This window comes from Spermophilus citellus, assembly GCF_964194105.1.
Source record: "Spermophilus citellus genome assembly, chromosome: 3".
Classification (NCBI taxonomy): Eukaryota; Metazoa; Chordata; class Mammalia; order Rodentia; family Sciuridae; genus Spermophilus; species Spermophilus citellus.
In genome coordinates, this window is record NC_138184.1 from 87,452,726 (window position 1) to 87,478,475 (window position 25,750).

Consider the following 25,750-nt stretch of genomic DNA (forward strand, 5'->3'; position numbering starts at 1 on the left):
GGGGGAGGGCGGCCTCGGGGCGGGGCTACGGGGAGCCCCGCCCCTGCCCTCCGCGAGCGACCGTGGGGCTCGGCAGGGGGCGGGACCTGGCCTGGCCCCACCCACCGATTCCGCTCCTCCGTGGCCCGCCGGGTCCTGGGGTCTCCAGACGCGGCCCGAGCAGAGGCGCGGCCTCCTCGAGCCACGCCCACACCCGGGCCACCGGATTATTGTCGCGCAACTTAAAGAAAAGACTGCCGGAGGGGCGGCCCCACCCACCTGACGCCTGCTAGATACCGACTGCCTAAGCGTGGCGGGGGCGGGGCCAGGTGGGACAGGGGCGGGGCGGAGCCGCCCGGCCTGGGGGGGACGCGCCCCTAGTGACTCCCTCCCTCTGGGCCTTATCGGCGTCCGCCGGACCGACAGTGCAATAGCGATCGCAGCTTTCATCATCACCCGGGGAGGGGGCCCAGCCCTGCCCGGCCCGGACTATCCGCGACTCTGCCGAGCCCGCCCGCCAACCTTCCCTATTCGGGTTCTGTCCCTATTCTCAGCTCTGCTTTCGCCGTGGCCCGAGCCTGAGCCCGAGCCCGAGCTGACCAGCCTCTACCCGGCCACCTGTTCCCCTCTCCAGAAGGGGTGTATCTTTCTCCAAGAAGCCCTCCCGGACTGCTGGCGTCGCTGCGCTCTGTGCCTCCAGCTCTGCACGCCACCGGGCCACTTACCTTTTTCCTATGGCTTCATGGGATTGTAATGGACAGTGGGGTGTCCCTTGCTGTGTTGTGGAGCATACTCAGCCAGCCTTTTCCCCCCCGGACACGTGGGAGGGAGGGCAGAGAGGAATGTCTGCTCTTCTCCCCCTCCCCCAACAGGAAACAAACCGCCCACGCCCCCAGCTTGGAGGGGCCACTTAAACCCTTCCCAGAAAGCAGGCTCCTCCCGGGCTACTGTCTCCCCCTTACTGCAAATGACTTGACTTCCCATTCCTTAATTTCCTCATCTGAATGAAGTGGAAATAGTAAGTGTCCCCAGCCCACTGGGTTGTTGGGAGAATTAAATGAGTGAATGCATTAAAGCAGTTAGCTCAGGGCTTGGCTCATGCTAATTAAGGAGGTGCTCCTTAAGTCCTCCCCTTGCAGCTGCAGGAAGGGGTTCCCCAGAAAGTGGGGATTTCCAGACTCAACAGATGGGCGGAAGGGAGCTGGTCTGCGGAAGGATTCCTAGAGTCCACTGCCCTTGAAGAAAAAACAAAAACATACTTTCCACAAATAGGTATTGAATACCTGCTATATGCCAAGCACGGTGTCTAGGGACACAGCAGAGAATAAACAAATGTCCCTTCCCTCATGGAACTCGCATTCTGGTGAGGGTACGCATTAAAAGGGTAACTTATGAAGAAGGCAATAACAGTTACAGGATGGAGGGGGTGGAGACTGTCTTTGGGAGCTTGGGAAGGACATCTCTGAGAAGCTAATGTTTTACCGACAAGAAGGATCCAGACATGATAAAGTGGAGGGAAGGGTATTCCCGATAAAGGAACAGCAGGTACAAAGGTCCTGAGGTAGGAATATGTTTAGTGAGTTGGAGGAAATTAAAAAGGCAGTAGAGAGATCTGCCCTGCCCTATGGTTAGAGTGGAGAGGAAGGTCCTTTACAAGGTGTCTTCAAGGGCTTGGCGGGGAGTCTGGCAATTATTTCGAGGGCAGGGGGAGCCAAGAAAGGTTTTAAGCGAAAGAACCTGTTGTTGAATTTTGGATTCAAGTTGCCAAGTGTGGAGCTGACACCCCCATTAAGAAGTGTCCTTGTGACGTTCGCACATCTGACATTGTGCGACAAGGGGGGAAGATATCAAGAAAGTCTAAACTGGCACCCCGTTATTAACTCTCCGTTACTCTTGGGGAGACCGAGGCCGAGGGCAGCACCCCAGGCCAGGTGGCACAGATGCAGCAGCCAGGTACTCAGCTTCTGCCAACTGGCTGAGAAACCTGCCAGCCACAAGCACTTTCCCTCTCGCTGCCCAGACAGCAGCTCTGCTGACTTAAACGGGGACTTGCGGTTCTTCCCCTTTTTAATCACAGTTCAAGCCTCCCTGCCTGCCAGATTTCTCTGAGGCCCGACCCGGCTTCCTTCCTCGCTTCTCGCTCAGCGGCCCCACGAGAGCCCAGGCTCTTCTTCGGTGTTCTCCTTGGTCCCAAGACTTCTCACTTTGGGTTTTTCCTTAGAAAGGCAAAAGGGCTTCTAGAGCAGGTCGTGGCCGGCGGGTCCCTCGGTTCCCACGACGCCCCGGAGGCTCCGGAAACCAGCGGGTCCGAACGCCCTTCCTTCCTACGGTGCAGAGCCTGGAGGGCGGGCACCGCACCGACGCCTGCCGAGCTCAGCCCGGCTCCGGATCAGCCCAGCCACCAGAGCCACGCCGTTCACAGGCACAGCCACGGCTGACATCAACAAAGGTCAACAGGCTGCGGATCAATAAGAAGTGAGCTAATGAACAATCAATATAACAATGGTCAGCCGGTCTAACTAATAGCAATAGTTACTGTGAGCTATTAGGGGATTAAGAGTGAAGATAAATAAAAATCAGATATTTGTAATAATCAAATCATGATCAACAGGTCTAGGATTATAAATATTAATAACAACACAGGGGTGGGGACCCAGCTCAATGGTGGAGCACTTTCTTAGCATGCCCCAGGCTCTGGGTTTGATCCCCAGCACTGCAAAATTTAATAACAATAATATTAATCCATTAATGTTTAACAGCAATGAATATAATTTTGTATTTAATAAAATGATAGGATGATAATATAGCAGTAGAAGTTTCCTCAAAGTGTAGCCAGTGTCACTGAAGCACCGAACTTGTAACATTAAAATGTAAACGGTCACATGTAGCTAGGGCTAGTATACTCGGCAGCTGTGGACAGTTTAGAAATGTTAACTCAATCATCTCAGCAGCCTGGGGTAGGAGTGTTACTGTTGTTGTTAATGTTATTATGGCCCCATGTCATGATGAGAAACCAGAGTACTGAAAGGTTAAGTCACTCAGGAGCAGAGCCTCCCTCCACCTCAGGGACAGCACACCCTGGCGCGAGGGGGCCCATAATTAAGAATGAAGGCTCGGGGCTCAGCAGTAAAGCGCTCGCCTGGCACATTCGAGGCCCTGGGTTTGAGCCTCAGCACCACATAAATAAATAAAATAAAGATATTGTGTTCAGCTACAACTAAAAAATAAATATTAAAAAAAAGCATGAAGGCTCTGGGGTCATGCAGACAGGTTTAGAAGTCTCTTTTCTGCATCTTGCTACCTGTGTGGACACTTAGACTCTTCGGGCCCTAGTTTCCTCATTTGTAAAATGGGGACAGTCACAGGGCTGACCCCACTGGGTGTGGGGGAGAATCTAATGAGAAAGTGTATATTAATCCCAGGCACAACGGTGCAGCCTGTAAGCCCAGCAACTGGGGGAGGCGGGCGCCTGAGGCGGTAGGAACCCTTCAGCAACTAAGTGAGGCCCTGACTCAAAATAAAAAATAAAAGGACTAGGGGTGTGGCCCAGTGGTGGAGTACCCCTGGGTTCAATTCCTATTACCAGAAAAAAAGAAAGTACATCAAGAGCTTGGGAGGAGGGAGGAGAATTTGCACACAGCATGTGATCAATCAAAGTTGATTTCAATCTATAATTGGGGGACTGGGGTTGTGGCTCAGTGGTAGAGCATTCACCTCACATGTGTGAGGCACTGGGTTCGAGTCCCAGCACCACATATAAAAAAATAAAAATAAAAATCCATCAACAACTAAAAAAATTAAAAATAAATAAATCTCCAATTGAGTGTGAGGTGTGCGAGGGTCATGTGTCCTCAGGGGCAGCCACAGAGACCAGGCCTGTGAGCAACAGATCCTCACCCCTGCTTTACAAATGAAGGTCAAGAATGTTACCCAAGGTCACCCAGTGAGTGGAGGCCTGGCCCACATCTGTCCCAGTGCCTCTCCAGGTCTGGACTGCAGGTTGGTGTGTGTGTGTGGGGGGGTGCTGGACTGCCCTGGAGCCGGGCAGAGGAGAGTGCTTACTTTTTTCCATGCCTGGGATTCTGTCCTGGCTCTGCCACTTGACCTCCAGCAAGACTCCTGCTCTCTGGGCCTCACTGTTCTGTAAAATAATAGTAAGCAGGAGAGGAGAAAAGGCACTGTGTTGGACTTCTGTCCTCAGCAGGTGTTCAGTGACTGCAGTGCAGACTGTCATCAGGGGACAACTTGGCACACTGGGCTCTCACTGTTCCCCAAACTCACCTTTGTGATCCCACTTCAAGGCCTGGCATTGGCTGTCCCCTCTGCCCAGATGCTGTTCCACCTGATGCTCCCAGCCCTCAATTCATTCACTCCCAGAGGCCCCTGAGCAGGGAACCTCTGGCAGCTGCTCCCCACTGCTGCTCATCTGTCCTCTGACCTTTCCTCTTCCTTCTTCGCCCCTGCTGCTCCCTGACTTGCCACTGTAATTGCTCACTTAATCTGTTTACTGAATTTCTCTTTCCCCCTCCCCAATAGGAGGTCAGTTTTGCAAGGGATTCTTGTCTGTGTCACTCACTCTTGTATTCCCAACACCGAGCACAGTTCTTGCCACACAGTAGGTGCACATGATAGTTTAAACATATGTCCCCCTCATGCTGGGCATGGAGGCTGAGGCAGGAGGACTACAAGTTTGAGGACAGCCTGGGCAACTTAGTGAGACCCTGTCTCAAATAAAAAAATAAAAAAGGCTGGTGGGCCGGGCACAGTGGTGCCTGCCTGTAATCCCAGCAGCTGGGGAGGCTGAGGCAGGAGGATTGCAAACTCAAAGCCAGCCTCAGCACAAGCAAGATGCTAAGCAACTCAGTGAGACCCCGCCTCTAAATAAAATACAAAATAGGGCTGGGGATGTGGCTCAGTGGTTGACTGCCCCAGTACTAAAAAAAAAAAAAAAAAAAAAAAAAAGAAGGCTGGGGACAAATTAAAAAACTCAGTGGTAAAGTGCTCTTGACTCCAATCCTGAAGAAGAATCTGGTCTAGATTGCGGGTCTGATTGTCAAGACACAGCTCTCAATCAGCTACTCTGCCCCAGCCACAATAACGAAGACCCCCCCCCAAAAAAGGTGGAGCCCAACTCCCCACACTGGAGTGTGGGCAGCACTTAATGACTTGCTGCTGTCCCAGCAGTGGGATGAGTGACTTCTGAGACTAGGTCATCAGAGGTCCCACAGCTGCTCCTGGTTCTCTTTTGAACCATCCACTCTGGGAGAAGCCAGCTAATCCTGTAGTGTGGACACTCCATCAGCTAGGACAGATCTTCATGCAAAGAAACTGAGGCTAATGAGGGGCCATCTTGAAAGTGGGTCATCTAGGCCCAGCCAAGCTCCATTCAGATAAGGGCAATACCAAGTCCTTCCCCATTTTTCCTGCAGTGCTGGGAATTTTTTTTTTTTTTTTTTTTGTACCAGGGATTAAACTCAGGGGCACTCGACCACTGAGCCACATCCCCAGCCCTATTTTGCATTTTATTTAGAGACAGGGTCTCACTGAGTTGCTTATCACCTCCCTTTTTTTTTCATTTTTGCTGAGGCTGGCTTTGAACTCGTGATCCTCCTGTCTCAGCCTCCCCACCACACCCTGCAGTGCGGGGGACTTATTCCAGGGTCTTATACATACAAGACAGGTGCCCTACCACTGAGTTACATCCCCAGCCCTTTTTTATTTTTTGTTTTGAGACAGGTGACTTCCTAAATTGCTCAGACTGGCCTGGAAATTGCCTTAGTCTCCCAAGTAGCTGGGATTACAGGCATGCACCATTGCACCCAGATAGTCCCAGCGTCCCTCCCCCCCAACACTTTTTAGACTACAACTTCATAAAAGACCCTAAGCCATGACCTGAATCGTACTGCACCCAAATTCCTAAAACCATCCTAGGTAATAAAGTTTTGCTTGTTTTAAACCACTGAGTTTGGGAGGAATTTGTTATGCAGCAATTGATAACAGAGCTCAAGCTGACTCTGGGGTGTTCGCCACCCATCAGGGTTCAAGGGATTTGGGAGGGTTCAGGAAAGGGTACCTCTGGCCTTGGCTAACACAGGTCTGCTATGGGCTAGAAGAGAATTATGTAACTAGGTCCTTCCTCTTTCTGCCAGCGCTGTCAGAACTCCCAAGCCAGATTCCTGGGCGCAGGGCCTAATCTGCTGAGCTCAGGTGCCTGACATCTACTCCCTCTGCTTCCTTCCCAGTGGCTTGGGTTCCCTTTTCTGTCCTCCCAGTGCCTTAGACTCTAAAAATGCCACAAGCTGTTGCTCAAGACAAGGACGAATGACTGTCTTTACCACGTGGATTCTGCCATGTGAGCAGGCACCGAGCTGGGACCATCACACGTATTCTCTCCTTTCACCCCAAAAGAAGGGTTTGTCATTAATCTCCCCATTTTTCGGATGAGGAAACCGAGGCACAGAGCAGCCACATAGCTGGTCTAGAGTGCAGGTCTGTCCGATTGCCAAGACACAGCTCTCAACCAGCTCCTCTGCCCCGGCGACGGTAAGGAAGACAGGAAGAAGGGAATTAATATTTCCTGAGGCCTATGCTCCAGCCATTGCTTTGAAGGCTCTTTATGGGTTAACCACTTATTTCGCCCAACACCCTATACAAGGAGAGAATGTTGCTTCCCTCCCTTTGGCAGAGGAGGAAACTGAGGCACAGAGAGGTGAAGCGACCTGCCCAAGGCACACAGCTGGCCACCGGCCCAGCAGAGATTTACCCCCAGGCTCCCAGTTCCGACCCTGACCGAAGCCAGCGGCCCCGCCGCCCGCCCCAGCCCGGTCTGGGAAGCTGCGAGCCGCCCCCTCTTCCGCCAGCCCCGGGAATCTGGTTTCTGGGGGAAGTGACTCAGGGGCCTGAGGCCCCGCAGATAATTATTCACTTCCAATCCCGGTAATTAAAGGCCCTAATAGCTCCGCAAAGGACGCACAACCCAATGACTTGGGCGGACCCCACCCTGCCCGGAGCCAAGGCCCGGCGCACGAGCTTCCTGGGTCGCTGCTGGGCCGCAACTCGGGACCCGACGCGCGGCGCGCACGGCTGGCGCGGGCTCTGGCGCCCCCTGGCGGCGGCGTGGCGTTGCGCTCAGGCGGCCTCCTGGGCACCCCAAAGCCCCGCAGCGCTGCACTGGAAGGAGCCTCTGCTCCCACCCCAACTCCCCCACGTTTTCAGAGGCTTCCCAGACTCCAGCTGGGGGCCTCCAATCCGCTGGGGATGGGCACCGAGGCGGAGAACACGGGCTCCGGGCGTGGACTCATGCCTGGCTTCTCTCTTCAGTGTTGGGTCACCTTGGGCAAGGGACAGGGACTCTCTGAGCTTCAGTCTCTTCATCTGTAAAATGGGGATTCTCACTGATTTTTTACAGTCAGAGGATGGTAGTGAAAATTAAGTAAAGTAACTCATGTAGAAGTCCCTATTACAGGGTCCTTGCTTCCAAGATGACAAAATATAAAAATAAAGTAGGCGGGCGTGGTAGCACACGCCTGTAATCCCAGCAATTGAGGAGGTTGAAGCAGGAGGATTTCAACTCGGAGACCAGCCTCAGCGACTTAGCAAAACGCCGTCTCAAAATAAGAAATAAAAGGGACTGAGGATATAGCTCATGACCCCTGGGTTTAATCCCTAGTGCCATAAATACATAATTAATTAATATTGATTTTTTTGTGTGTGGTACTGGGGATTGAACCCAGGGCTTGTGCATGCGAAGCAAGCACTCTACCAACTGAGCTATATCCCCAGCCCCAATTAATACTGATTTTAAAAATAAAATAAAAAATTCAAAAGTAAAAGAAACAAAAAATGTTCATCATCGCTAGCAATTAGAGAAATGCAAATCAAAACGATTCTAAGATTTCATCTCACTCCACTCAGAATGGCAATTATCAAGAATACAAGTAATAATAAATGTTGGCAAGGATGTGGGGGAAAAGGCACATTCATACATTGCTGGTGGGATTGCACAATCAATGCAACCAATCTGGAAAGCAGTATGGAAATTCCTCAGAAAACTTGGAATGGAACCCCATCTGACCCAGCTACCCCACTCCTTGGTCTATACCCAAAGGACTTAAAATCAGCATACTACAGGGACACAGCCTCATCAATGTTTACGGCAGCTAAATTCTCAATAGCCAAACTGTGGAACCAACCTAGATGCCCTTCAATAGATGAATGGATAAACAAATTGTGGTACATATATACAATGGAATATTACTCAACCTTAAAGAAAATGAAATTATGGCATTTGCAGGTAAATGGATGGAACTAGAGAATATCACGCTAAGTGAGATAAGCCAATCCCCAAAAACAAAGGCTGAAAGTTTTCTCTGATAAGTGGATACTGATCTATAGTGGGGGTGGGGAGGAATGAAGGAACTTTGGCTCATGCAGAGGGGAATGGGGGGGAGGGGCGGTGGGGATGGGAAGGACATTACCACCCTATATACAAGCGTGACTGCACTACCCCAGTGTGATTCGGCACCATGTGCAGCCAGAGGAATGAGCAGTTGTGCTCCATTTGGGCAGTGTGTCACAATGCATCCTACTGTCCTGCAGAACTAATTAGAACAACAACAACAACAAAGAATAAAGTTAACCTCAACTATGGAAAAAAAAGAACAAGAAACAATGGCATTTCCAAAAAGGGCCCTGGCTACAGGAAGTCTGTTTGCTGCCCAAACTGTGCTCAGGGTGCACCCAAGAACAAGGCCATTAAGAAGTCCTCTGAGGGCTGGGGATGTGGCTCAGGCGGTAGCGCACTCACCTGGCATGCGTGCGGCCCAGGTTCGATCCTCAGCACCACGTACAAAGATGTTGTGTCCGCCGAAAACTGAAAAATAAATATTAAAACTGTCTCTCTCTAAAAAAAAAAAAAATATATATATATATATATATATATATATATATATATAAAGAAGTCCTCTGACCCTTCAGAGTGCCTGCCGCCATCAGGGCCATTTCTGAAGTGTCTGTCTCCAAGGCTCAGGTACCTCCTGCGCTCTGAGCTCTGAGTGCAGTGTCCTGCTCTGCCAGGGGCTCGGGATCCATCTGAGAAGGTTAAGGACCCAACACTCCACCAGGCGTAGACCTTCCAGTGCTCCCCAGCACCTCCATCAAAGCCCAAGGAAGGAGTTGGGTTTCTGGAGGACTTGGGAGGCTGAGGCAGGAGGATCCCAAGTTCAAAGCCAGCCTCAGCAACTTAGTGAGACCTTGTCTCAAAATAAAAATGAAAAAGGGCTGGGGATGTGGCTCAATGGTAAAGCACCCTTGGGTTTGGTTTGATTCCCAGTACCCCCCCCAAAAAAAAAGCTAATGTATAGATGCAAAAGAACTGGAAATGGGCAAACAGACACTTCTACATTGAAGTTCACAGCCAGTATTCACAATAAGCAGATGGTACTCAAATGTCGCTCAATGATGTCACTCAAATGAATGAAGAAGTACAAAGTAGCACATGGTCCAATGGAATATTATTCAGCTGTGAAAAGGAATGGAGCACAGACAGGCTGCAACATGCATGGACCCTGACAATATGCTAAGTGATGCCGATGTACACAAGGACCACGTGTTATGTACAGAAGAGGGAAATTCACAAAGCAAGCCAGTGGATGCCAGGGGCTGGGGCAGAGGTCATAGGAGGCACGGCCTTTTGCTGGGGAGTGAATACTGGGGAGCGAACCCAGGGGTGCTCTTCCACTGAGCTATCTCCCCAGCCCTTTCTATTACTTCTTAAGAGTTTGTTCTGATTAGTTATACAGGACCCTGGAATGCATGTTGACACACTGTACACAAGGGGAGTACCACTGCTCATTCCTCTGGCTGTTATATGCTGAGTCACTCCAGTAGTGGATACAGGGCAATACTGTTCTTCACATTCCACGGTCCTTCCCATCCCCACCGCCCCACCCTTCCTCTCACAACCCTCTGCACAATCCAGAGTTCCTTCCTTCTCCCCCCACCCCCACTATCAGCATCCACTTATCAGAGGAGAAGCATCTTAGGGCTGGGCTGGGGCTCAGAGGAGGAGCACTCGCCCAGCATGCCAGAGGCCCTGGATTCGATCCTCAGCACCTCGTAAAAATAAAATAAGGATATTGTGTCCACCTATAACTAAATATATATATATATATATAAAAGAAAAAACCATTTCAGCCTTTGGTTTGGGGGGATCTGATTCTGTTTTGAGGCAGGGTCTTGTTAAGTGACCGAGGCTGACCTCAAACTTTCGACCCTCCTGCTTCTACCTCCCAAGCATCTGGGATGGCAAGTGAGCCCCTCTGGAAGCCCCCGCCCGCCCGCCGGTGCACCCCAACCTGGAAGAGCCTGGCATGGTCCACTCGTGTCTGCAGGTCACCCAAGGTGGCTCCACAGGCCTCCATCACCACGTTCTGAGGCCAGCTGAGCCCTGCGTCTTGGTGCCTGGAACACAAACGGGGTGAACAAGGGAGACTTCGACGGGGCCTGGGCTGCAGAAAGGAGCGGAGCAGCCGGCAGGGAAGGCCCACTGCACTCAGAGACAGCAGCAGGCAAGCAGGGCCTCGGGGGAGTGCAGCCTGCAGACATAACGGAAGGGTGACAGGGTGACAGGGCGACAGGGCAGGAGCAATCTTGAGGGCAAAAAAAGCTGCTGGTGAAGGAGGCTGCGGTGTCCTCTGTGGGGCTTTGGGGAGCACTGATCTCCCCGATGGAAAAGGATTATCTCTAGCACTCAGGCCCCTGAGTCACTTCCCTTCAGAAATCTAGTCCAGCTCCCCTGGGCCAGGCTGGGGGGGCACGAGCAGAGGCCACTGGCTCAGTCCTGCACCAGCAACAGGGCCCTCGGAGAGCCTCTGAGCTCTGCCACGAACCTGGCTGTGTGACCTCGGGCAAGTCACTTCACCTCTCTGAGGCAGCAGGGTCCATAGGGCCAAAAGGGAAGTACTTGGCAACACTGCTTTGTTGAACACCTACTGCCTGCTGGGCCCAGCTCTGGGATACATGAAAGATATACTGGGAGAACATAAAAGATATACTGGGAGACAGAATGATAGTTGAATCCTAAAACAGAGTGACCGGTTAGGAAGGGCAGCCACAAAGCTCACTGAATCTTTCCAACTTACTCTCCCCCGACCTCCTTACCATCTCTGTTTCCCAGATGCAGAAACTGAGGATCAGAGAGGTCAAGTTGCCTTCCCACATCACACAGCAACTCAGACGCTGAGCCAGAATTCAAACCCAGGCCCAGCTTACCAAAGCCTTTAGTAAGTTTTAAAATTAAAACAATTTTTAAATTAAAAAACCTGGAGTTAGGCATGGTGACGCATGTCTGTAATCCCAGATGCTTAGAAGGCTGAGACAGGAGGATTGCAAGTTCAAGGCCAGCCTTGGCAATTTAGCAAGACTCTATTTTAAAATAAAAAAAAGTACTAGGGATGTAGCTCGATGGTGGAGCCCTTGCCTTGTATGCTCAAGGCCCTGTGTCCCTTCCCCAGCATTAAAAAAGAATCTCCCCAAGGTGCCCTGTGTTTTCATTTTCTTTACCCCAAACACCACACTTCCCAGATGATGACTTGGCTGAGTGTTTGTGTTCCTCTGAGATGAACTGCCACTCAAACCTCGTGAGCAGAAAGTAACGGCCCCTCTCTTCCAGCAGTTCTGAGACTGTAGATCATGACCCAAAGGGGCAGCGAGGTGTAGGTAGCCTCGCACTTGCTCACCTGTGACTGCAGGCAGGCCGCAACCCCTCTGTGTCTGGGCTCCTCATTTCTTTTTTGCAGCGCTGGGTGTGGGACCCGGGCTTCGTGCCTGCCGGGCAGACGCTCTACCACATTCCTGATTCTCAGTGTGCAAAACACAGGAAATGCTCAGTGAACGTTAAATGTCATTTCTGAAAACTCCCATGAGACCTTATGACATTGGGAACCAAGGCACAGCGATATGAGGGGCTTGCTGAAGGTCACACAGCTTGCAGAAGGCAGGGCAGGGACCAGAACTCCCTTGTGTACACTAAGCCCATTGATTCCGAGTGCAAAGCCCACACTGGGGTCGTTGGAGTCACTTCAGGGGTCTGAGGCGTCCTGGCCCTGACCTTCTGCGAGCCTGGGTGTGATCAGGGACCCGCCTGCCAGTCCCACTGCCCTCCGGGTCCTGACCGGAATAGCAGGAAGGACCAACCCACCTGATCTGCGCAGGGCAGTGCCAGTGCCCCCCCCCCCCCCCCCCCCGTGGGTGGCCTGGGCTGGGAGCCACAGCTGCTGAGCGGCTGGGAACAGGGGCCTGGGCATCCAATGTCCCCATACCTGTGAGGCCACTGGCCAGTCACCTGCCCTCTCTGAGCCTGGGATGGAGCGGTCAGCATGAGGCTCCGGGTAAAAGAGGCGCAGCCCACCGAACCCAGAGGTGTGAGCTGCTTATGAGGACACAGCATCTGGGAATCTGGGGGTCGCAAGGTTTGCGGGGGAGGAGAAGCCCCGCAGATGAGGAGGGTGAAGGGAGGGCCGGGAATGCCACCCCCTAAAGCAGGATCCCCTGAGGCAGTAGCCAGGGTGAGGCCTCCCAGGTGTCTGGTCTTCAGCAATCCCAGCCTCGGTGGGGCCGCACTCTCCCCCGTGCACACCAGAAGGGGCCCTGGACTGGGGGACTCTGGCCCTTCCTGCCCCTCCCTCCCCAGGGCCCAGCCCCAGTGTGGCCTGGGCAGCTGGCACGTGGTGGACGACTTCCGTTCCCTCTGGGTGGCTGGTGCAGCCCGCTGCTGAGGGTGGGGGGGGCAGCTACTGTTGAAGGAAACTCTGAGCAAGAGGGACCACAGGAGGGCCAGGAGGTGAGATCCGGACACAAAGTCAGCCTCAGGTGTCGCAGTCCCTGAGCAGCTACCTGGTGCTGGGCATGGTGACACCCACAGAGCAGGGCGCAAGGCAGACCAGAGCCCCTGCCTGCAGGGGGGTGGGGGTGGACCTGCCCACAGGGAGGGGCACAGCATCACCAAACTCTGACACCAGCTGAATCACTGTCTCCCCCGACTTTTACTGGCTGCACCGTCTCATCTCCTTTGAGGGGTCCTTACTCTCCCCCGACCTCCTGATAATAGCTCACAGGCTTCCCTGATCTCTCTGCTCTCCCCTCCTCTCTGTTCCAGCTACATAGGCCTCCTGGATGTGCTTTCAACCTCTGAGCTTTTGCATTTTCTGTTCCCTCTGACAGGAATGCTTTTCCCTTCAGCTGTCTTTCAGGTCTTTACCTAAAAGCCCGTTTCCCTGGCTCCTCCCTGTAAAATGGCTGCCCTGTACCCCTTCACTTTTCATGAACGGCCCATATTTTCTTGCTCGGTTTTATTTTTCTTTTGGGCTCCTAACTTCATCTCATGTACTATGTGAATGATGTTGACTTATTTTCTCCCTCCATTCAAAGAGGGCAGGAGACTGGCCTGTTTTTTTTTTTTTTTTTTGGTTGTTTGTTTGTTTTAAGTAACTTAAGGAGGCAACATTCCCAAAATATACAATTAACTATTTTTTAAAATGTAGAGATATATAATAGCTTTAATTAATTAATTTTTATGTGGTGCTGAGGATCGAACCCAGGGCCTCACATTTGCAAGGTGAGCGCTCTACCACTGAGCCCTAGCCCCAGCCCCACAATTACCTATTTTGAAGTGAACATTTCGGTGTATTCACAGGGCTGTGGAGCCACCATCTCTGTCTAGTTCCAAAACTTTCCATTGCTCCAAAGTAGCAGCTGTTCCTGCGCCCCTTTCTCCCAGCTGCCGGCAAAATAAAATCCATCGGTGTGGATTTTTATCTGTTCTGGACAGTTCCCACAAATGGAATCATACACTATGTGTCTCCCATGGCTGGTTTCTTTCACCTGGCACCAGGTTTTAGAGATTCCTCCCCATCGTATGTACCATGAATCAGAACTGTGTTCTTGTTCATGGCTGAGTAATATTCTACAGCACCAATGCGCCCATTGTCTACCCATTCATCCCTTGAGGGACATTTGGTCTGCTTCCACTTTTACATGCATGTAATTATCTTTTTAACTTGTTTCTCTGGTGCCTTAGACAAAGTAGTGCTTATTAAATACCAGTTGGAAGAATGACTGATTTGAGGGAAGGCAGGCACTCAGCTCAGTGTGGAAGAGGGTTAGCGGGTCTTATGCTTTCACAGAAAGGGCAGTGGCTGGGCAAGGCCTTCAAGGATGAGGAGCGCCAGGTAAGGGAGGATGTGAGAAGAAATCTTCCTGCAAAGACATGGGAAGAGTCTGCAGCGGGTGCATTCTGGGAAGGGAGAGAAGACGGGTGGAAAATGAGTGCAAACCGCAGGGCAGGCCTGTGGGGCAGGGCCCTGGACAGGCAGGACCTTGCTGCCCATGGCCAGGAGTCTGGATTTGCTACTGAGGCCACGGGGCGCAGGGAGAGGCCTCGGTGGGAGAGGGCCATGGAGTGGTGAGTCCCAGGGGGCCCACTGGGGTGTGAGAAGAGGGGTGTCCAAGTGGCAGAAGGGAGATCCAAAAGGACATTACTGCTGCCCACTGGCAAGAGATGACAGTGGCCTGGCATGGGGAAGTAGAGACCGTGAAGGGAAGTGACGGGTCCTAGCCGTGGCATGGCGGTGAAACCCCAGGGATTTGGGGATGGCGGCCGCAGCCTAGTTCTGGTTTCCAAATTCCCCTTTCCAGTGTTTCTGACTCACCGTCCCTCCTCCAGTCCTCTGCGGCAATCCGCCACCAAGACACCTCACTATCCACCGTAGTTCAGAGGTGGGGACACTGGGAAGTCCTCTATGGATGGAGGACGGATACAATGCAGTTTATCCAGAGAGTGGGTTTTCCTCAGCTGTAAAGGAATGGCGCCACGGACGCAGGCCATGGACACAGGCCACGGACACAGGCCACAGACGCAGGCCATGGATACAGGCCACAGCAGGGAGGGAAAGAAGCCAGTCATGAGTGGCCACACTTGCAAGAGTGTCTAGGAGGGACAACTCCACAGGGAGAGAAAACAGGTGGGTGGTGGCCAGGGACTGGGGACAAGGAGAGCCAGGAGTGACCACTAACAGGTGCAGGTCCTTCTGAGGTGATAAAAACATTTTGGGACTAGACAGAGGTGGTGGTTTTATAACATTATGAATGTGTTAAATTCTATTGAATTGTTCACTTTTTTGGGGGGGGGTTCTGAAACAGGGTCTTGCTAAATTTCTGAGGCTGCCTCAAACTTGTGATCCTCCTGCCTCAGCCTCCAAGTATCTGGGATTACAGGTATGCACTACGGTGCCTGGCAAATGGTAAATTTTTGTCAGGTGAACTGCACCCCTCCCAGCCCCCAGGTCTTCCCAGAAAGATGCTGCGCTCTTTGTGATTCCTACTTCCTTCACCGCCAACCCTGGCTTTGCACCAGAGGCTGTGAGAGCTGCACTCACAGATGTGGGGGCAATACCCCCATCAAGACCCAGACTGTTATTGTCCTTTCCTGGTGAGAGTCAAGATTTGGGGAAACTCCAAAGGCAAGGAAAGCCCTTGCTTTTTTTTTTTTTTTTTTTTTTGTTGTCCAGGAAATTCTGTCCATGTCATGCACAGTTGTACCCAGGGGCTCCACTGATGGCAGCAGGGGCTGTCCCTCTCAACACCTGTGGCTGGCCCTGCTCCCAGGGAGGCAAGTTTGACTCCTCCCATTTCACAAAGTCTCAGGTCAGAACCTCATTGGCCGGGCCTGGGTCACATGTCCACACCTGAACCAATTATCAGGGCTAGAGCCATGGACTACTCTGAGTGCTCAGGAGAAAGGGTACATATGCCTCCTGCGAAACTCTGTGTGTGTGTCTCCCTAACCAGCACAACACAGAGGACCTGTCTCTCCTGAGCAGAGCAAAGCCCAGAGCAACTGGGTGAATTCCCAGAATCACAGAGCCAAGAGTCCCTGATCAACTCCAGGCTCCATTCCTCCTGCCCAGGGGTCAGAGGCTGCAGGACCTTTTCTTTGGGATGTCAACCATAAGTTGAGCCGAGTCAGGCCTGAGTGTGTTGGGCACACACAAGATGGGACACGTGTGCTAACAGCATATGGGGGGAGGTGAGGGCTTGGGGCAGAGGAGAGGGTGTGGAAGCCGGGCAGGGACCTCCCTGTGGGAGCAAGTCCATATTGAGGGCTGGGGGGCATTCCACCTTCCTATAGGAAGGAAGGTTGGGACTCCACAGGCTGGGGATGAAACCCAGGGCTAAGACCGTGCTCCGTGGCTCAACTCCACTGCCAGCCCCCTCCCTAGAAGTTTTACAGTTTGGCTTTTGTATTGCTAGTCCATTTGGAGTTGATTTTTGTTGTATGGTGTGAAGTAAAGACCAAGGTTTACTTTTCTACATGACATCTAGTTGTTTTGGCTCAATGTAATTAAAAAAAAAAAACTAACCTAGATTTTTCCCTTCAAGACTTCTCCATTTTTCCTATTATTGAGACCCAAAATATGGAGCCATTCTTAAGTTTTAGGGGCTGGGGATGGAACCCAGGGCCTCATGCATGCTAGGCAGGTGCTCCACCACCGAGCCATGTTCCCAGCCCTGGAGTCATCCTTGATTCCTTTTTGGTTTGTCTCTCTCACTCCCCAAATCCAAGCCATCAGCTGATCTTGCATATATTTAAAAATACACCCAGAATTTCAGCCTTTCTCTGAATCTCACTGCCCCACTCTGTTCTAAGCCACCATCATGACTTGTTAGGATCACTACAGTTGCTTCTTTCCTGGGTCCTGGCCCCTTCTCTTGTTCCCTACAGCCCCTCCTCCCCAGGGGTTGTGCTAAACTTCAGACAGATCACATTCCTCCTCTGCTCAAAACTTTTGCATGGCTCCTGGTTCTTCTCAAAGTAAAAGCAAAATATCTTTCCCATGATCCACAGGCCCTATGCAATCTGGTTTTGCAATCATATTTGACCTCATTTCCTCTACTTGCTCAGGGGCTTCATCCTGTGGTCTCATCATACTTCAAATATGTCCAGGGTGGTCCCATCTCAGCCTTTGCACTCCCTATTCCCCCTGCCTGGGACACTCTTCCTACAACACTACAGGGCTCCCTCCTCTTTCCTCTCTCTTCTTCAAGCCTTCCTTGACCATTTGTCTAAAAGTCACACTTCACACTCTTGGTCTTTCTACCCCATTGCCTTTTGAGGCTGGCCTTGAACTTGCCAAGGCTGGCTTGAACTTGCAGTTCTCCCCAGCAATTGCTGGCTCTTGTGGCATACACTTTACATACCATGTTTATCTTTGTTTAACAGATGTAGAAATGGAAACCTAGAGAAGTGAAGTGATTTCTCTAAGGTCACTCCACGATTCTGTGGCTAAGTGAGACTTGAACTCTGCCCACTTCTAGAATTTTCTTCACTTAAGGGAAGGGGTTGTATTGCTAGGCATCCTATATATCAGGATAGTCCTGAATAGACTATCCTATCCAAGATACTTGAAATGGCTTGTATTCCGTTGTTTTCTAATAAACCACAAATTTTCGGGAATTATTTTTCCATTTCAGCTTGGAGTTAAATTGGATCCATCTAGCAACCCTTGCCAGTAGGAAGCTCAGACTCCAAGTCTTGGACTTCAGCGAATGCCTCCTCCCCCGGACCCCAATGTTATTATTATTATTTTTTTTTCCAGGCGAATCTGCGGCCTGTCCTTACCTTTGGAACTGCATTGAGTTTTCCAGGTTCAAATCCTCAGGTTTCTGGGACCTGAGGACCCTGGGGACTCCTGAACCAGTCGCGTTTCCTTTAAGAGTGGTTTCAGGAACGTGCTCGTAGGGGCGTGGCGAATCCGGGGGCGTGCCGGGCCGGGGCTGGCCAATCGCGGGGCGGGAGGGACGCGGGGGCGGGCCCTGCGCGGGCGGGCGGGGGAGGTTAAAGGGGCGCGCCCGCGGGTCTCCGACTGGCCCGTCGCCCCGCCCGCTTGCGTCCGAGTGACACTCTCCCGCGGCTGCGCCGGCCGCACCGCCCAGGAGACAAAGCGCCGCTGTGGCCGGTCGCTGCCACGGAGCGGGTCCTGGGCCATGGCCGGCCGCCTCTCGGCCCCGCTCCTCCCGTCCCGCCACCGCCCTAGGCCTGCGCAGCGAGGTAAGGCCGGCCTGGCGGGGACCCCTGCAGGAGACCAGCGAGGGGACGCGGGGCTGTGGCCAGCCGCGGTGGGCCTCGGGTGCCCTGCTGCGGATCTTGCCACTTGAGATTCCGTTCCGGTGATAATTCCCTGGCTGCCCGGCGAACTGAGCTGATGACCCCCATCCCCATAAAGGACGTGGGCCCCTGGGGAGAGCTCAGCGGACAGCCCTCCAGTTGGCGTCCCTCTTGCGGTTGACCTCTCCATCTGGGGCTCTGGCTGTCCTTTAAGGAACTCAGAAGCTCCCGCACACAACACACAAAGGGACAGAGGGCAACTAGGAGCGGGGCCACACCTGGATTGCCAGTCCCTGCAAGGGCAAGGGTCTGTGTCAACCCGGGATGCAGGTTCTGGTGACCTTGTAGCCCCAACTGGGCAGGGGCTCTCTGCACATGTTTTTCAGCCTGTGCCTGCCACACCCTCTCCCCTACGCCCACTGCTGGGGAACATTCAGGGCATCTGGACTCAACCCCAGGACTTGTGGTTTGGGCTTCTTTCCTTAAATGAGTGCCAACATGCCATCCATGCCTCCGTTTCCCCAGAGGCCTGGTTCTGGTGCCAGCTGTCCCCTTGGAGACCTGAGGCTAATTATTTGTCCTTTTGACAGCTTCTTCCCTGAATAAGCAATACCTATCAAACATTTTGCAAAATAACTCTTTAGAATTCTTTGATTTAGCCTTTCCCAGTGGGATGAATGTTTATGTTTCATTTTGTAGAAGAGGTTGTGAAAACCTCAACTCACAGTAGATAATATTTTTTAATTTCTCTTCCAGAGTTTATCATCTGTTTTCCCCTTATATCAGTTCACTGAACCTTTCTGCAGTCCTAACAAGTGAGGAAACTGAGGCTCAAAACGGTGAAGTCATTCAAGGTCCTCCAGCCTGGGCTGGCAGAGGCAGGAACTTGGCCTCCTCTGGCTTCCTGTCTGGCCACAGGCTATGGAATCAGCAAAGGTGCACAGAGCCGGACTCTGAACTTGTTGGAAAGCAGTGTGGGAAATAATCCAGGCTGGGGACCAGGCGCTCCCTCCAGCTTCCGGCCCTTCCCTTTCTTGCTAGGCTGCTAGAGGCAGGGGCCATGGCAATCAGTCCCCTATTTGTGCTATTTGCTGGGAGCCGTGTCCTTTGGGACAGCTCCTCATCCTGTGTCTCAGTTTCCACATCCATGCATGTATGGGGGGGGGGGGGAACGCAGATTGCTTGCAGGGAGAGGTTTAAGAATGCTTCATTCATTCTGTAGGTACCTGAGCATCAACTACCTGTCAGGGACTGGAATTCGGACAAAAAATCCCTGTCCTCCTGGAGCAGGCAAAAATGACCCAGGTAATTTCAGGTTGGCATACAGGAGGGTGATTAGCAGTCTGCGTGCATGGGGTGGCCAGGGACTGCATCCCCAGGGGGTAGTGGAGCTGAGGCTGTGGAGTTGTCGTGAGGTGGGAATGTGCCTGGTGCATTTGAGGAACAGAAAGGAGGCTGGGGTGGCTGGAGCTGAGGGAGCAAGGGGGAAAGAGGTAGGAAAGGGAACTTGGAAGTCACGGGGAAGACTGAGTCGTGTGTGTGTGTGTGTGTGTGTGTGTGTGTGTATATGTGTGTGTTTGTGTGTGTGTATATGTGTGTGTATGTGTGTGTGTCACTGGGGATGGAACCCAGGGGCACTTTACCACTGGGATACACTCTCATACTCCCAGCCCTTTTTATTTTTTCTAAGTTGCCCTAGCTGCTTCAGCCTCCTAAGTCACTGGGATTATCTGTGCGCACCACTGCACCCAGTGGGAGGGTTAAATTTTATGAGAGAAGTGTGGAGCCATGGGAGAGCCAAGAGCAGAGGAGGGAAGGGATATGACTTTGTTTTGTTTATTTATTTGCTTGTTTTGTGTGCTGAGATTGAACTCTGGCTGCTTTACTACTGAGCCACATCCCCAGCACTTTTTATAATTTTGAGACAGGGCCTCACTAAGTTGTCTAGAGCCTTGCTAAGTTGCTGAGGCTAGCCTCAAATTTGTGGTCCTCCTGCCTCAGCCTCCCAAACCACTGAGATTACAGGCGTGCACCATTGCACCAACCAAGACTTCATTTCAATAGGATCCCTCCATAGGGAGTTGATTTCAGTGGGCCCAGAAGAGGGGTCTGGGGAGGAGATTTGGATCCTACCCTGAGATCCATGGATAGGGAGGAGGCAAGGAAGGAGGCAGGGAGACTAGTGAAGAGATTACTGTAGCCATCCCAGCTAGGACAGATAGGGGCCTAAAATGGGGGGCTGGGTAAACATTTTAGGCCACTAATTTGAAATATGTTGAAGGGTTTAGCTGGCCTTAGTGATCAGATGTGGTGGTGAGAGGGACATTAAGAGCTGTTTACTCAGATTGGGCATATGAGAGGGAGCATTTGGGGAGGCCCAGGAGAATGTCAAATGTTGTCACTGCAGAGTGCCCAACACTGTGCCACGGGCATTCCACATGGTCACTGTCTTCCTCATCACGGTTACTCTGATTTAGGTGCTGCTATGATCCCCTTTTACAGATGCAGAAACAAAGGCCCAAGGAGGCTAACAGCTTGCCTGGGGTCACCCAGCCTGGATACTGCAGAGCTGACGTGTGAACCGACTGACCTGTGACTAGCTGACCAGAGGGCGGGGCGGCAAGCAGCGGCCTAAGAGGTAGGAGGGAAATGGGCAACTGTGTGTGGCGAGGTTCCTGTGAGATAAGGGACCAGGGTCTACTTGGGAGTTGTTTTGGGGAGGTGTGCGGATGAGTGGGCCCTATTTTGCAGGGACTGAAACTGAGGCTTGGAGAGGGACAGCTCAGGTTTGAAGTTACATAGCTCAAGGAAGGAGAATGGCGACTGAACAGGGGCCGCGGCCTTGCCACGGGTCAGGACAAGCTGATAGAGCCTCCTGCCCAGGTGGGTGGCATGAGGCAGCAGGAAAATGAGGACTTGGTTGGAGCAACTGTCCCCTCCGCCCTGGGTCAGGTGGCCCTACTGTGGTGCTCTGAGGAGAGCCACCACCCAGACCTCATTCCTCTAGGACTCAAGAAAGGCACCACCTAGGCAGGAACATTAATCAAGGACCCACTACACCCCAGAGACATTACAAACCTACCCTCCTATGCAGGGTGAGGCTGTGAAGAGGGAGCACGGGGTGCACACAGCCAGGGGAAGGCATGGCCACACTGGGAACCCATGTGCCACCTCCCAGTAAGTCCTACCTGGCCAGTGTTACCCAATCATGTATTTGAGAGAAGATGGATGGAAACACTGTGGCCAAGTACAGCCAGTTAGATTCCTCTTCTTTTTTGCTACCGGGGATTGAACCCAGAGGTGCTCAACTACTGAGCCACATCCCCAGCCCTATTTTGTATTTTATTTAGAGACAGGGTCTCAGAGTTGCTTAGTGCCTCACCGTTGCTGAGACTGGTTTTGAACTTATGATCCTCCAGCCTCAGCCTCCTGCGCTGCTGGGATTACAGGCATGCGCCACAGCACCTGGCTAAATTCCTTTTTGCTGAATAGTACACAGTGCTTTCTGCCCCTTCCTCCCTGTAAGTCTGGGTTAGGCCCTGAGCCCACATCGTCATCTATTCTGTTTCCCAACAACTACTTCTGATTGCATCTTCCTTCTCTCCCCCTTCTGCCTGCTGCCCCGTCAGCCTTTGGGTTGTCCTGCAAGCACATCAGCAGGTTACCACCACAGGGGGCCTTGCACTTGCTGTTCCTGCTGCCTGGCATGCCCTTCCTCCAAAGCTCTGGCTCTCCCCTCACCTCCAAGCCTCTGCTCACATGTCATCTTAGGATGGCTTCCTTTGAGTACCCTATTCTTGTTTCCAACACTCCTGAACCCCTTCCCAGTCTTAGTGATTGAACCTTGGGATGTTTTACAACTGAACCCTTTTTATTTATTTTTGAGACAGGGTCTTGCTAAATTGCCAAGACTGGCCTTGGACTTGCCATCCTCTTGCTTCAGCCTCTTGTTGCTGGGATTATAGGTTTGCAGCACTGTGCCTTGCTTATTATTTTTTCCATATCATGTTAAGACTGTGATATTTACAGTCTTAATTCTTTTTTTTTTTTTTTGGTATGAGGGATTGGAACCAGGGGTGTTTAACTACTGAGCCACATCCCTGGCCCTTTTATATTTTATTTTGAGACAGGGTCCCACTGAATTGCCTGAGCTTTGAACTCTGGAGCCTCCTGCCTCAGCTTCCCAAGCCGCTGGGATTACAGGCACACGGCTGCAGTGTTAACCTTCGATCTGTTGGTTAATTATTCATCTCCTTCCACCAGCATGTTGGTACCACAAGGGCAGGGACCCTGTCAATCTTGTTTATTGTTGTGGCCCTTGTGCACAAAAGGTGCTTAATATTTGATGGACAAAGTAAGTCCCTGCAACACTGTCCAGGGTGGTGGAAACAGCCTGGCCTGAAATGAAACCTGGGTTTGACTTTCAGCTCTGCCCAGTTTGCCTTGTGATTAAATTCTGTGCCTCTTTCCTCATTTGTCAAATGGGAGTACGGCCAGTCCCCACCACCCAAGGTTTGCTGTGTGATTAAATAAGTGAGTATGTTAAGTAGGACATTTAGGGATGCAGATCGACAGGGGCTGTGAGACCCAGGCAGAGTCCCGCCTGCTCCGGGGAGGCCGCGTCCACTCTGAGCCTCAGTTTCCTCACCTGTGGCATGGCCGGGTTGGTGCGGAGAGGGGGGCTGTGAGGCGCTGGGAAGGCGAATAACTGGCCATCCCGGTGCGGGACAGCCCGCGCTGCCCCCAGGCCTGGCCGGTCACCATGAAGCTGAACGAGCGCAGCCTGGCCTTCTACGCCACGTGCGACGCGCCGGTGGACAACGCGGGCTTCCTGTACAAGAAGGGCGGGCGCCACGCGGCCTACCACCGCCGCTGGTTCGTGCTGCGCGGCAACATGCTCTTCTACTTCGAGGAGCCGGGCAGCCGCGAGCCCGTGGGCGTCATCATCCTGGAGGGCTGCACGGTGGAGCTGGTGGAGGCCGCTGAGGAGTTCGCCTTCGCCGTGCGCTTCGCGGGCGCGCGGGCGCGCACCTACGTGCTGGCGGCCGAGAGCCAAGCGGCCATGGAGGGCTGGGTGAAGGCGCTGTCGCGGGCCAGCTTCGACTACCTGCGGCTCGTGGTGCGCGAGCTGGAGCAGCAGCTGGCGGCCATGCGCGCGGCGGGCGGCGCGGCCCCGCCCCGCAGGCCCAGCGCGCTCCCGCCGCGGGAGAACGGCTGCGCCTGCGCCGTGTGGAGCGCCGAGACCCCCGCCGCCCCTGCCGCGCAGCCGGGCCCGGAGCGGCCCCCGCTGCCTCCGCGCCGCAGGGCCTCGGCGCCGCACGGTCCCCTGGACTCGGCCCCCTTCATCCGGCTGCACGAGTGGTACGGGCAGGAGGTGAGGGCACTGCGCAACCAGTGGCTCAGCAGCAGGGCCCGGCCCTGAGGTCTCGGACCCAAGTCCCAGCCGAGCTAGAGACGCTGGGCCTGTCCCTGGGTCCTTAAGACTGTGCCCTACCGCCCGTCCTGTCGCTAAGAGGAGCCAGGTCCAGGGGCTGCCCTAGGGGTCTGAGGGGTTGGCTCTTGCAGGCAACTTGCCTCCCGGCTTGGCCGGACACGTGGCTCTGTCCCCAGGGCGCCTTCCCTGGCGGAAGGAGGGCTTGGGCGCAGCGCCGCTCCTGGCTGGACCTTTTGCTGTAGCACCTGCCAGAGAAGCTGCCCTGCCTGGGCCGTCCGCTGGCAGGTGCGGATTTTAGTGCGAGACCTTAGGGTGAGCTCATCTGGTCCCAGAGCTCCTGGAGGCCATGCTCCTTGCGGGCTGCAGCCTCGGGCCCCCTCATGCTGTCCTTGACTGCGTTCCTCAGTCACCTCCCCAGCCAGCTCTTTCCCCAGGCCTGGGTGGGACCTCTCTGCTGGCTGCCTGACCTCTAGCCCTGGGCTGGGCAGCTCTTTCCAGTAGGTTCCTGGCGGGGGGTTGGGGGGGCACTTCACTGCTGACTCACTCGGGCAAGGGCTAGGTACTGACCCCGTGGGCAACAGCAGCTGCAGAGCTGTGCTTGGCCTCCAGCCCCTGTATCCCCGATTTCCCAGGACTCCTGTGCTTGGAGGCCAGCTGCTGACTGGCTCTCCTCCTCACTCACCGCAGTGCCCATTCTTCATCCAGGAAGAACCCTGGGGCCGGGACACCCCTGGCTCCACCTGGGTCATGTTTACAGTCCTCAGCTCCCTGCACCAGGGAGCCCTGAGGACACCTCACCTCCACCTTTATTCCCCAAAGGCTGCTCCTTGGTGACCTACAGACTCAGCCCCTACTCCTTCCTCTTCTGTCTTTGGAGAGCCTGGGGCTGGGGAAATATTGGGAGGGTCTGCAATCAAGGCCTCCCCAGCTCCCTGCTGGCTCAGTGGGCTGGGGCTTGTCTGGGGCTGTGAATTTTATTTTTAAATATTTAGGATGTTCTTTTTTGTTTGTTTTTCTGGCAGTGGATCTTGGTGTTTGCCCTGCTTTTGTTCCTGTTGGGTGGCAGGAAGAAAGCCACTTCAGCTTGGGTGGCACAGTTCCCAGGGAGGGGTGGCCTCAGCTGCAGAGGCACAGGTGGCTCTGAGATGCCGAGGTGCTGGACAGGGGATCTCATCTGTCCTTTGCCCTCTCTGGCAAGCTCTGCTGTCCCCTGGCCACGTGCCTCTGGAGTCTTGGTATGGTCCCTCATTCCTCTCCGAGTACTGAGCAGTATGGGTGATGGTGGCTCCTGTCCACAGGCTCTGGGGCTCAGGAAGACCTGGCCAGGCCCAGCTGGTGGGTGCAGGTTTACAAATTCTAAAGGTACAGTGGCCCCAGTCTCCTGGGGGCAAGGGATGCTCCTCTCCTCCCAAAGCACACCATGCAGTCCAGCTGCCTCCAGGGTTGAGTTTGGGGAGAAATGTGAGCCTGGGAGGGAGATATAAGGGCTCAAATAAAGAAGTCTGTTGAGGATTGGCTGATTGTGTCCTTTTTCCCCCAACAGATTTGCCTGGCAGAGCCAGAGCAGGCCCTACAAGGGAGGTGACCAATGTGTGGCTCCTTGTGGCTGATGCCAGACATATTCTCACAACCTCTCAGGGAAGCTATCAAATGCTGGCCATTTGATAGATGAGGAAACTGAGGCTCAGAGAGGTTACGGTATTCCCCAAGGCCACACAGCTGGGATTCTGTGGTAGGCAGTGACTTCAGGAGGACTAGGAGGGAAAATGGAACACAAAGTTCCTTTGCAGAAGGGAGAGAAGGCAGCGGGAAGGAAGAGGATTTGAAAGTCAACTGTGGGCCCAGGGCCTGAGGGTTGGGAGGGACACTGTCAGGGATGGCAAATGGAAGTCATAACCTGGGTCTTGTCATTCATCACTTCTTGGTGGCTGCCAGGGGCCCTGGAGTAAAGAGCAGTTTTGCACCCATCCAAGCTCAGAGGGAAGGGCCTGTGATGGATTAGTAATGTCTGTTGTGTGTGCCCCGCGGTGGTGCTGCCTCTCAGGCTGCTTGTCTTTGGGGGCTAATGGGGTTTCACAGACGAGAACTAGCATGATGTAGGGGGCCGTAGGTCTGCCCTACTTGAACTCAGCACTAGGGTCACAGGTCTGCCTCGGCAGCCTGGAAAAATGCGC

General features: G+C 53.3%; 1 protein-coding gene and 1 long non-coding RNA gene across 6 annotated transcripts; one reads left to right on the forward strand and one right to left on the reverse strand.

The window, feature by feature from the left end:
* Positions 1-1,486: 1,486 nt before the first annotated feature.
* On the reverse strand, positions 1,487-17,770 carry LOC308645639. Of its 3 annotated transcripts, none has more exons than XR_014021249.1 (4): positions 17,657-17,770; positions 10,335-10,440; positions 4,042-4,120; positions 1,487-2,437 (listed from the first exon to the last, which is right to left on the reverse strand). It is a non-coding gene; the product is annotated as an uncharacterized lncRNA (long non-coding RNA). The 3 variants fall into 3 exon arrangements; XR_014021250.1 differs by lacking the exon at positions 17,657-17,770 and adding an exon at positions 11,718-11,913; XR_014021251.1 differs by lacking the exons at positions 10,335-10,440; positions 17,657-17,770 and adding an exon at positions 6,315-6,508.
* A 94-nt stretch (positions 17,771-17,864) lies between these two features.
* Positions 17,865-25,085, forward strand: PHETA1 (PH domain containing endocytic trafficking adaptor 1). 3 transcript variants are annotated; one of them, XM_081287914.1, is made up of 6 exons: positions 17,865-18,085; positions 18,899-19,078; positions 19,365-19,447; positions 20,645-20,780; positions 22,874-23,516; positions 24,599-25,085. In XM_081287914.1, the coding sequence occupies exons 5-6, from the start codon at positions 22,905-22,907 to the stop codon at positions 25,058-25,060; spliced, it is 1,074 nt and encodes a 357-aa protein (XP_081144040.1). In that variant the 5' UTR covers positions 17,865-18,085; positions 18,899-19,078; positions 19,365-19,447; positions 20,645-20,780; positions 22,874-22,904; the 3' UTR covers positions 25,061-25,085. The 3 variants fall into 3 exon arrangements, with proteins under 3 accessions (XP_081144040.1, XP_081144039.1, XP_081144041.1); XM_081287913.1 differs by lacking the exon at positions 18,899-19,078; XM_081287915.1 differs by lacking the exon at positions 18,899-19,078 and having other exon boundaries at positions 17,872-18,085; positions 22,874-24,741.
* The last annotated feature ends 665 nt before the right edge of the window (positions 25,086-25,750 follow it).